This window comes from Chenopodium album, chromosome 16 (assembly GCF_948465745.1).
Source record: "Chenopodium album chromosome 16, dcCheAlbu1.1, whole genome shotgun sequence".
Classification (NCBI taxonomy): domain Eukaryota; kingdom Viridiplantae; phylum Streptophyta; class Magnoliopsida; order Caryophyllales; family Amaranthaceae; genus Chenopodium; species Chenopodium album.
The window spans coordinates 38,169,838-38,181,715 of record NC_137849.1 but is presented as its reverse complement, the minus strand read 5'-3'; the positions used below and the strand labels follow the sequence as shown (position 1 = coordinate 38,181,715).

Here is an 11,878-nt window from a genome sequence, read left to right as displayed (position 1 = left end):
ACAAATATAATAGAAAATTTGTTAAAATAAGTTTTAATCAACAAAAAAAATTTAAGTCCAACAAAAAAACGAGTTTAGATAAGTAAAAATAATTTCAATTTAGTAAAAATAAAGTAAAGAGAGATCAAGTAAGATAATGTCTAGGCAATATCTTGTCTGATATAGCTAGACTTACGTGTAAATCCCATTCAAAAATCCTTACAATAATCCTATTATTAGTATTTTTTTATTTTTATGTTTTTTTAGCAGCCCAAATCACCTTAAGTTACAACTTTGTATCTCCCTATAAATACCTCCAATTGTCCAACACTTTCATTCATTCAATTTTGTTGTTATACAACTCATTATTAAATATTAAACAATGGATTCAAGTGTATCCATTCTTACTAGCTTTGTCACACCATGGAATCAACCATCCCAAAAGAAAAATTCCGTGGTGCAAAAACAAACTACCAATGTCCCAAAAAATTTCATTTGGTCTCTTAGTGATGATATCAATCAACCTAAAAAGAAACTCGACGCCCCAATTATAGACCTTGAAGGGTTTATTAGGGGAGACGAAACGGCCACCAAACAAGCTTCCGAAACTCTCAAGGAAGCCTGTGCGAATCACGGTTTTTTTCAAGTGATTAACCATGGGGTTGACCCAAAACTCTTGAATGAGGCTTACAACAACATTGGTCATTTTTTTAGTCTACCACCCTCAGAAAAGGCAAAGGCCGTGAAAATGCGTGGTTCGTTATGGGGCTTGTCCGTGGCTCATGCTGATCGTTTGACGACGAATTTACCATGGAAAGAGACGTTATCTTTCCCTCACCGTACCAAGTCCGACGGCGATTCTGTCGTGGATTACTTTACCTCGGCGTTAGGCAACGAGTTTGAGCCTATGGGGTAAGCGTACAATAAATAAATATTATTTTTGTTTATACATGATCTAGTCTTGGGAATGATTTATGTCTCGTTCACTTTACCTTATTTTTATTGAAGTGAAATTAATTTTATTAAATTTAAATTATTTTAGTTGAACTAAAATTATTTTTATTAATCCTCTATTATTATTTTTCTTTAAATTTATTGATTTTTTCTGAATTAAAATTATTATTATTATTTTTCTTTAAATTTATTGATTTTTGCTTAATTAAAAATTTTTTTTTTATAGTGAAGTGAAATTATTTTTAAATAATACAGAGTATTAGTTTTTAAAGGTGAACTGAACATTTTTGTCAAAAAAAAAAAAAGGTGAACTGAACATGGCCTAATAAAACAATAGTGTACGGAATAACAAAAATTTTGAAGTTCATGTGATTTATGTGGTAGGAGTTCAATTATCTAATGTCTAAATGAGATTTATTATCAATTGCTGATGTAAGAAAGATAAGTGTCATGCAATGTTGAATGTACTTGCATTATTTGTTCATGAATTTATGTTTTAAATTTTGATTAGTGTACATATTATGGAAATGAGTTATGGTATGATATTTTACCAATGATAGAAGAACATCAAAGATATTTTATTTTTTTTGGAGATTTTTTGGAGAGCAAATCTGTTTTGATATTTATTTATTTAATTTTTTGAAACATGTTTTGATATTTATTTAATTTAGTATTTGTTGTTATATGAATAATCAATTTTGTATTCTTTATTCTCAAATCAGTCCACACATATGATACTACGGGCCTGTTCATATTTACTTATTTTCAGTTCAGTTCAGTTTAGTTCAGCTCCAATCAGTTCAGTTCAGTTCAGCTCTTAATTTCCCTCTCTCATAAAATATTCATTTCAGCTTAGTTCAGTTCAGTTCAGTTCAGCTCCAATCAGTTCAGTAAATATGAACAGGCCCTACCTCCGTTACAGTTTATGTGCAACGATTTGACATAAAGCAGAGTGAAAATATCTAATCGTTGCACATAACTTGTAACGGGGGTGGTAATAAATTTGAATGGACTTTCAAAAAATCATTTTAAGTGTGCTGATTTATTTTATCGTATTTTAATTATGCTATTAATATTTTCACCTAAATGAAATTAGTATGCAACACATATCATATATATAATCTGATTTAAGTTGACCTTTATTTATACTTTTGTAGGACGGTTTACAAAAACTATTGCAACGAAATGCAAAAACTATCTCTAGTGATATTGGAACTAATGGCTATCAGTTTGGGAGTAGAACGATCCTACTACCGCGATTTCTACAAGGATACAAACTCGATCATGCGATTGAACCATTATCCGCCTTGCGAGGAGCCAAGTCTAGTCCTAGGAACAGGGCCGCATTGCGACCCGACATCCTTAACATTGTTGTACCAAAATGAAATTGAAGGTCTAGAAGTGTTTGTCAACAACGAGTGGCATTTAGTCGAACCTCGCAATGATGCACTAGTCATAAACATTGGAGATACCTTGATGGTACGGTTTCTTATCACAATTCTCGTAGACTCCTAGGTAACAGGATGATTATGTTGTTTTGTTCTTAATAAGACATATCATAGACAAATATTGGCCTTTTGGACTACAATTATTGCCTCTAAAATAGGGGTATTGAACATATTGTCCTCATTATATATAGATAGGGAAATCCAAGCATGAGTTTGTCCCCCAACAATAGTATGTGTAGATTTGAGAAATCTATTTCATCCGTTCTTTTTTGTCGTTTTACACTTGATATTCGCCTTAAAGTAAAAAGGTTCTGGACATATTTGATGATTGTGTAAAAAAAAATTATAATGTGATTGAAAATTTATTAGATTCATTAATTTTTTATTTTTTTTTACTTTTAGTTTTATAGATAAATTGAAAACCATAAGAAATCGAGTATATATTGCCAAACGGATTAAGAAGAAACGACCGGGTAAATTAGTCAATAAATTGCATTGTACACCCAAATTAAAAGGCTTTTGTGTGTTGTTAATCTTGTTTTAACCTATAACATGCATCTTACATGCTTAGACATAAACGAACAATGTACAATTGTGCAAATACACGAGGTGCTTCACACTTGATGACTTGAGTGCACATTACAAGTAATGCATTCTAGTCTTACAATTCACACACATTTATTGCATAATGTAACTGATACATAATTCAAATTGACTACTTTTACATTGATTTATAATCAACTTAAAAAAATCAAGCATCATTTAATATGCGGTTAAATATTTAATATGTTAACTTTGGGAAAATCACAAGACAAAGTTTAGCACTTGTCTAAGAATATCAACATCTCATATTTATTATTTTTTTTTGACAAAATACATCTCATATTTATTATATTATACATATTTGTATCATTTGTCAATTTAAAATACCAATGCAAAAACTAATCTGTAATTTTTTTTTATTAACTACGCGTCTACACGTGTAACCTTAAAATGAAATGCAGGCTATGACGAACGGGGAATACAAGAGTTGTTTGCACCGGGCAATAGTGAACGAGAAGGTGGCGAGGAATACAATGGCGTTCTTCCTATGCCCGGCGGACCACAAAGTCGTTACACCACCATCGGAAATACTAGTGAATAAGCAAAGGAAGTATCCAGATTTTACATGGGCTGATGTTGTTGAGTTCACTCAGAAACACTACAGAGCCGATGCCAATACTCTTGACGCCTTCACCAATTGGTTTTGGTCAAATGCATCTTCGAAAGAAAATGATGCTAAGCTTGAGAACGTAGAAAATTAAGCATTATTTGGCACAACATTATGTCTTGTGAGCCCCAAAATTAAAATAAAAGTAGACTACACCTATATGATAGCTTAATTATTAAAAAAGAGGAAATATGATTAATGTTAATATTAATAATATTTATGCTTTGTCAAAAAAAAAAAAAAAATAATAATAATATATGTAATCTAGGTATCCTTATGAATTAAGCAATTTGTGTTATGTTTTTAATAAATAATTTGTCCAATACTTAAAGTTATTCCTAAATGCATTTAATTTTAGACCTTTTTTTTTACTACCATGACAAACGGGCCTAGACCACAACCGCTCGGTCCACTTTATACGACTCCACCTCAAAATCATATAGCAATAAAGGGAATAGTTCCTTCTCATGGACTCAACACTCTCCCTCACATGTGAATTGTCCATAATACTGACCCAGATCACAAAACAACTCAAAATTAACTCTGATACCATGATAAATTAGCAAAAGAGAGAATGAATGACTTGTCATTCTTATTAATTTCAATGTGAATATATATTGTTTACAATGATCTCCTCTAAAATCCAAAGATATCCTATAATAATAGGATATTAACTAAATAACTCTAGATAATATTTGCTAAATATATCCTCACATAAATAGAAAATACGATAATATCAAACATAATATATGATATCTCATTAGTTCATTATATTATGTACTTATCTATGGATATGCTCATGTTTATCATCAATTCATCACATTCAATTGGAGGTGAATTTACCTTGTGTTTTGGTGTCCAAGTGGCACTTTTTATTTTGTTGGAGCATAATAAGATGGATTGATGATGTGGCAATTGAATCCAAGAAATCTGTGACAATTTCTAGTCGAAAATGTTCAAATTAAAAGTCAGCCAGCAGAAACAACCAATTGACACGCCTAAGAAGGTGAAATCAAGCGGAAAAGAACAATTGACATACGTAAGGACTTTTACGTTGCCGATTAGTTTTATAAAAACCATTGACAATATACATATATATAAGGTGAAATCAATTAGAACAAGTTGAACGAATAAAGTAGAATGAATATAAGACGATTTCAACAAGTATTTATAAACACAAACATTGATAAAAGTCGGCCAGATAAGGAGAATAGTGTAAAAAAAATTTAATGGAGCATTTAAAAAAAATCGAGGGAGTATTGTTATATACAAACAACAAACTCTACCCGTTATTTAATGGAGCATTTAAAAAAAAACCGAGGGAGTATTATTTGACCAAGTTGTTAAATAGTCAATTAGTCGGAAATGGTCAACAAGTCAGCAAGCAAAACAAGTGAGTTAGCAGAAACAACCAATTGACATGCCTTAGCTAAGAATGAGCAGAAATGGCCAATTGACATGCCTAAGAAGTCGGAAATGACTGTTGACTTAGTTTGTTCAATTAATTAGGCATCTGTTATAACAAACCATTGACTGTAGAATAAATCTAGACATGGGTTCCGGAGGTAGGTGAGGAGGGTAGCGGAGGAGTTGGGTTGTTGAGATTATCTACCATGGATCGTCGAATGAGTCGTTAGTTGTGGTGGTCTTAACGGTGGCCGTGGTGGTTGATTTTGGACGCGTGATGGTCCGGTATAAGACATGGAGTCATTTTTTAAAAATTAAGAGTGAAGTTAGCAAAAATGGAGATGGAGGTGTTTGTAGTAAAGTGCATGTCCCCATAAATAAATAAATAAAACTAACTCAAGGAGATGGGACATGAGTCATGCTCCATCCATCCTTAAAAGACCATGTAGTATTGAAGTCCCAAAATGATAGTTTTATTTGTTTTTTTTCAAGTGTCATTAAAAGCACTGTCAAAATGGTTTGACAGTTCGGGTTCGGTTCGATTTGAAATCGGTTCGATATTAAATCGGGTCGGTTTGAAATCGGTTTAAGTGGCTTGCGGGTCGGTTCCAGTTCGGTTTAAATAGTTATCGGTTCGATTCAGTTTCGGTTTATTCTTGAGCGGTTTTAATTCGGTTCGGGTTGTAAACAGTTCGGGTAGTAAACGGTTCGGTGCAGACGGGTTGCATTTTGTTAACGGTTCGGTGTAAACGGTTTTAATCCCGGTTCAAACAGTTTCGGGTTGGAAACGATTCGGTTCTTTTTCGGTTCAGTTTATAACTAGTTCGGTTCTTTTTCAGTTCATTTTATAATTGGTTCGGTTCTTTTTCGGTTCATTTTATAACTAGTTCGATTCTTTTTTTCGGTTCAGTTTATGGCAGGAGGATTTTTAGTGGCAGGAAGATATTTTATACTATGATCATAATTTGGCAGGAAGATATTTTATACGATGATAATAAATTTTCAATAAATATTAATTTGGCAAGAAGATTTTTTGTACTGTGATAATTAAATTTCATTTAAAACATCTTTAAACTTGATTTTAATATTCTCTTTATAGTAAGCAGTTTGTAGCCGATTTGTTTATAAGCGGTCCGGTTCATAAACGATTCGATTTGCAAACGGTTCGGTTTAGAAACGGTTCGTTTTATATACAGTTCGATGTAAACGGGTCGCGGGTTGTTAACGGTTCGGTGTAAACGGTTTTTATCCCGGTTCAAACGGTTTCGGGTTGAAAGCGGTCGTTTCGGGTTAGAAACAGTTGGTTCTTTTACGGTTCGGTTTGATTTCAGTTCAGTTTAGAATTGGTTTGGTTCATTAACGGGGTCGGTTCTTATGCGGTGTAACGCTATTCGGATCGGTTCGGTTTCGGGTTCATTCACATACAGTTCGGGTCGGTTTTCGGTTTCAAAAATACGGTTTTTAATCGATTCGGTTCTCATTTGGGTCGGTTTGTTTCGGACAGTTAAACGGTTTCGGTTTAAAATTTGAAAGCACTAGTCATTAACATCAATTTTTTACCAAAATTCCCACCAATTATTTACAACAATATTTGTGTAAATTTAACTTTTTTAGATTTGTCTTTTCCGTGTACTTTTATTACTTTCCCTCTCTAATTTTTAGCATATCCAATGAAAATTTACTTTTTCAAAGTACTTTTGCTACTTTTATTTATGTTTATTACTTTCCGTGAAAATTGCTCATAATGGACTATCAATAAGGGACAGAGGGAGTATTAGTTATTAATTGAAAATTATCAATAATTTTTTTTAAAAAATTATTAAATATTATTGCATATTAATTATTAATATCTTTTATTATGACTAATTATTATTAATCAAAAGTTAATTATGTCAACAAGCCAAAAGACATAAACCTAAAGCTGCTCTAACTAGCTTTTGGCTTAAAAGCCATATTTTCAGTCGGTTAAAAAAGCCAACAACCAAACATTTTTTTTTTTTTTTTTGCTGTTTGACCAACTTGAAGAAGCCAAAAGCCAGTTGAAAAGTTGGTTTCCTAACACTCCCAAAGTTTGTTTTTTTTATTTTTATTTTTTTAAACCGTCTCTAAAATATGGAAGACTTTTCAATGGCCTTTGGCTTCTTCAAGCTAGTGAAACAGCAAAAACCTCATTCTCTAAATTTTTTTTTAATCTTGACCCTTTATTTTTACGGTTAAACTTGCCCATTTATTTCATTTTTTTTATAATACTACACGAAAAAAAAAAAAAAAACACCTTTCCCATTTAGATCATTTTTCCCATTTATTTTTGTGTGATTAGAGTATTAAATATTTAGATCATCTTGGCAAAAACAAAACTAGAGAATGAATGGAACAAACTAAAAGCAATGTGTGATACATAGGTTTTTAATTAATTTTCAAAAAACCAATCATATTTAAATATAGATAAAGAAATTAAAAACTCCTTTCTAATTAATGTGAAGAATTTACTTTCCCTCTTAAAAAAAATAAAAAAAAAAAAAGTGAAGAATTTACTGGTTTTATTTATTTATATTTTTTATATCTTAAAAGTCAACAAAATAAAAGAATAAGTTGAGACTTGATAATGGTTGAGATTCACTCAATTGTAGTGGCCACAATTTCATTATAGCTATAAACTGTCCCTAATATATTACTTGGTACAATTTTACAAATAACATTAATATCTGGGCAATTAAATATATTCTCTTCCTCACAGTCACACTAATAAAAATTGAACCCTCAACCTCAAATTGATATTATAACATGCTGTTTTTTTCCACGCACTAACCCTTGTTAATATGAAAATAAGCAAAGGAAATACCTATATTATCTTACATGTTCTTAGTAACCATCACGATGTAGTAAATTAGTGCTTGATAAATCACATAATAGGCACATGGAAGCTAAGTCAATGCTGAAATCTTAAATTAATAGCCAAAGTCCCCTATAAGAGAAGTGAGAATGACCAACTTATTAACATGTCGCAAACAATATGAAAATGACTAAAGCCTAATATCAAATCATAACCATTGACATTATGATTAAAGCCGAGCTAAGCTTATTTAATTAAGCTCACATCCTTGTCATTATCGTTCAAATCATTAATATGTCAATATCATTTCTTTTTTATGATACTGTATTCATGATGTTCCACAACTCTTCTATCCGATCTACCTTTCACTTTGTGACTTTGTAGTTTGATTGGTCAAAAATCGCTAATTTTGGCTAGTACATAGTGAAATACCATCTTATATTCATATGAATTTTGTTGAATTCGTCTCAATTATTGATAATTATATTCATGCCTATCAACTAAACAAGTCTTTATTTATGATTCGTGTTTGTTTGGTTCACATGAAAATTTAATACATGATGCACCGTAAGAGATTAGGAAGTATGCCACAATGCAGGTAATATCAAACACAAGGCATTACCGCATTAGAAGATGTATACCAGTACTAGTGCTTGGCTATTGTAACTTTGAAAAATAGACTATGGCACTTAGGGTATTGATGCTACAAACATTTGAGCCCATTATTTATCAGATTAGCACCTAATAAGCAGCAAAATTTAAAGATAATTACTGACAGTAACAATAACAATACAAATATTTAGACCCTGTTGTAAGCAATTAAACCAATGCATGCCATACATTCATACAGATTACAAAGCATTATGATTCCATATATTGTAACAAAAAATGCTAATACATATCATTAGATGATCAGCTAATGATAAATTCTGCCAGTAGTCCTCAGACTTCTCGCACAGGCATATTGAACATAATCGTTGATGATTTTATATGAAACTACAACGGAGTCAGTTTACTGTCAACCATCACATTTCATAAACACTAACGAGTAACGACTAATTGATCAAGAATGCTGTGAAGGTGGCCTCAGTGGCTCGGTATCTACATCTCCGGTTGGGGCCCTGCTGACGATCTTGAAATACAACACCAACACAGTTTTCTTCTTCAATAGATTACAAGAGTACTGAAATGAGGTGCTAATAAACAACTACTCAATGTACTTCGTATATGATATGCAATATACGAGCAAATGAACCACAGAATTGCAATACAAGCAGCACAACACAGCTTCTCTTTTCTCTATCAGCATCACAGAAAGCGTTATTGCAGCATTCATCAGACCACCACATAAAAGGGGAAAACTATATTCAACCTTCTATATTGATCAGAAGATAGAAGGCTGAATTAAAGAGGCAAAGCAAGTAAATAACTATTCTGTATTAACCATATTTCATTGAAAATTGTAAACATTTACAGGTTAATACTGCTATTACTTATACTAAAACAAAATTACTCATAAAACTTGAACATCAGTCCAATACAACAAGCTTATTATACTCTTCCCCAGAGATAGCAGCCTCCATAACAGCCTCAGGACTAAGCTGATCCTCCTTCCCATCCAAAAACAACTTCATCATATTCTTCGAAAACCCACTCACCAACGCCACCCCTGCCTGGTTTTTTGCCACTGGTGTCGCCCTCGAGTCTCGAAGATTCCAGAACACAATCTCCGGCACAGCATTACCATACCCATTCTGCTCATACTTTCTCTTAATCACCATATAGTCAGTCTCCCACGGATGACTCGAAGCTTGATCAAACTCCATATCACTAAACACAAAAACCCTTTTGATCATCTTATCCTCAGGAAGTTTACCCTGCACTGCAACACTTAGAATCAAATCAAACACCTTCTGAAAATTAGTATTCATCCCCCAATCCATATTTTGAATAAACTCAATCTTCGATTTCAGGCAATTCCCTTCGATCACATGAAGTTGTGGGTTCGCACTAAACGTGATCACCTTCCCTTTCCAGGGCTCCTCAGACAACTCAGATAACAGCAGTCCAAGAGCAACACAGACCTCCATCGGAGTCCCGCCCATCGAACCCGAAACATCACAAACAGCAAGACAATTACTCAGTTTCCCTTCCTTAGACAAGTCCTCCACCATTCTCTTCCATTGAAGCTCAGCCACCTCGCCACCATCGCCGTCTTCCAAAGCCGAAACAATCTCATGAGGGAGCAATGCACCAGCAGCAATCTTGGCCTTACCAGACTTAACCTTTTCCAAATACTCTTTAAATCTCTCTTCATCATGCTTTAGAAAGTGCTCTTTATAAGTCTTCATTGCAACAGAAGCAACCCTATTGTAAGGCAACTCATTCCACTTCCTCGCCGCCATGAACACCTCCGGAAGCTCCAATGCATGGCGCAGTGGCACCAACACGTCCTTCCGAAGCCGGTCTCGAACCCGGTAAGCGTAATGCACCTCCTCCACAGCCTCATACTCCTTATACTTCCCCCTAGGGAACACCTTCTTAGCAATGGCTTCAACGATCAAGGTTGCGCGGTCGAAAGACGAGTCTAACGACGGACACCACTTAGCCGCGAGGCTAATCTTATCAAGTTTTCCACCATTAAACATCTCCAAATCATTAATCAAATAACCCGAAAAAAGATCCGAAACTTGATCATGAAGAAACCGGTAATCCGGGTCACGGGTATACCGTTCAATCGCAGTTTTCGCCATTTCAGACTTCTTCTTGAGTCGAAGTTCACCGGCAACCTGCTTTTCTCTCTCCTGCTTCTCCTTCGAAATCATCGAATTCGAAACCCCAGATTTCACCATCTTCTTCTTCTTACCACCCTTTTTCCCCGGATTCTTAAACATCCGACGATTCTCAAACGGGTCATTTTTAACCCGTTTCTTCATCTTGCGCACATGGGTCAAACCCAGAACCCGAAACAAAATCTCAGGAAAATCCTTGAAATACCCAAAATCAGCAAAACTAGGAAGATTACACGCAAGAGTTTTGGGATGATTTTTATGGAGCCAAAACGCAGCAGTGTAAAACCCATTTTTGTCAGATTTTCCAGTACCTCGAACACCACGAAGATTACAGATGAGTTTCAGGGTGGTCAACGGGTTGTGGGCCCAAGCGAGATCGAGCCGTTGAGTCAACGAATCGGCGGGTGTGCCGGGGACCACATGGAAAAAGAGGTCAAGACATGGGTTGCCGGAGGAAAGGAAGGTGGCGGAGCAGTTCTCGGTGAACCCCATTAATGACTGATGTTGTGGTGGTTGATTTAGGTTGTTGAAATTCGCCACCATTGCATCGACGAATGGGTCGCCGGAGCCGTGCGGCGGCGGAAGAGGGTGGGGGGTTTCGGGAAGTGGTGGGCCGGTGAGAAATGATGGGGCCATTTTTGATTTTGAGGTGAGAGAGTTTGGAGTGAATGGGAATTTTTATAGGGATTTGTGAGTGTGTTTAGGCTTGGAGGCCACGTTTTTTTGAGTCGGTTTAATTTTAATTTTAATTTTAATTTTAATTTTGATATTTATCTTATTGATTAAGGAAAATTAAAATGGAAATATGGGTTTAAGGAAGCTTCCTGTCATTTTCTGAAAAAAAACATACGGAATAAAAATAAAGTATGTGACATGTGTTGAATTATTTTTGGGTGTTTAGAGAGCCACAAGGGCGGGGAATGAGAATCGATCCCAAGATCTCTAGGAATCGGAAGGGGAGCTCTAACCACTTAACTATCCCTCACTCTCACATGTGTTGAATTGTTGATGCTTGGGCACCAAGAATTATTCAAGGGGAGTTTGAAGAAATGGAAGGAATTGGACTTTTATATGGGTTTTTGGTTCGATTGGAAAAGTATTGGGCTTATGTGTGGTCCATTAAAGTTTGTATACCGTTTTTGAATTTATGTTTAGTAATTCTGAACTTTCAAAGAATTTTTTTTCCAAGGATGAGAAGAAGATGATGAAAAAAAAGGCATACCATGGGATCAATTTATCTCGAGCTGGTGAAACT

At 34.4% G+C, this 11,878-nt stretch overlaps 2 protein-coding genes across 2 annotated transcripts; one reads left to right on the top strand and one right to left on the bottom strand.

Annotated features, from left to right (window-relative positions):
* The first annotated feature begins 341 nt into the window (after positions 1 to 341).
* Positions 342 to 3,706, top strand: LOC145585244 (gibberellin 20 oxidase 1-like). The gene is made up of 3 exons (XM_081641961.1): positions 342 to 891; positions 2,091 to 2,412; positions 3,386 to 3,706. The coding sequence occupies exons 1-3, from the start codon at positions 362 to 364 to the stop codon at positions 3,683 to 3,685; spliced, it is 1,152 nt and encodes a 383-aa protein (XP_081498087.1). The 5' UTR covers positions 342 to 361; the 3' UTR covers positions 3,686 to 3,706.
* A 5,547-nt stretch (positions 3,707 to 9,253) lies between these two features.
* On the bottom strand, positions 9,254 to 11,274 carry LOC145585242 (uncharacterized). Its single transcript, XM_081641960.1, has one exon. The coding sequence runs from the start codon at positions 11,257 to 11,259 to the stop codon at positions 9,361 to 9,363; it is 1,899 nt and encodes a 632-aa protein (XP_081498086.1). The 5' UTR covers positions 11,260 to 11,274; the 3' UTR covers positions 9,254 to 9,360.
* Between the last annotated feature and the right edge of the window lie 604 nt (positions 11,275 to 11,878).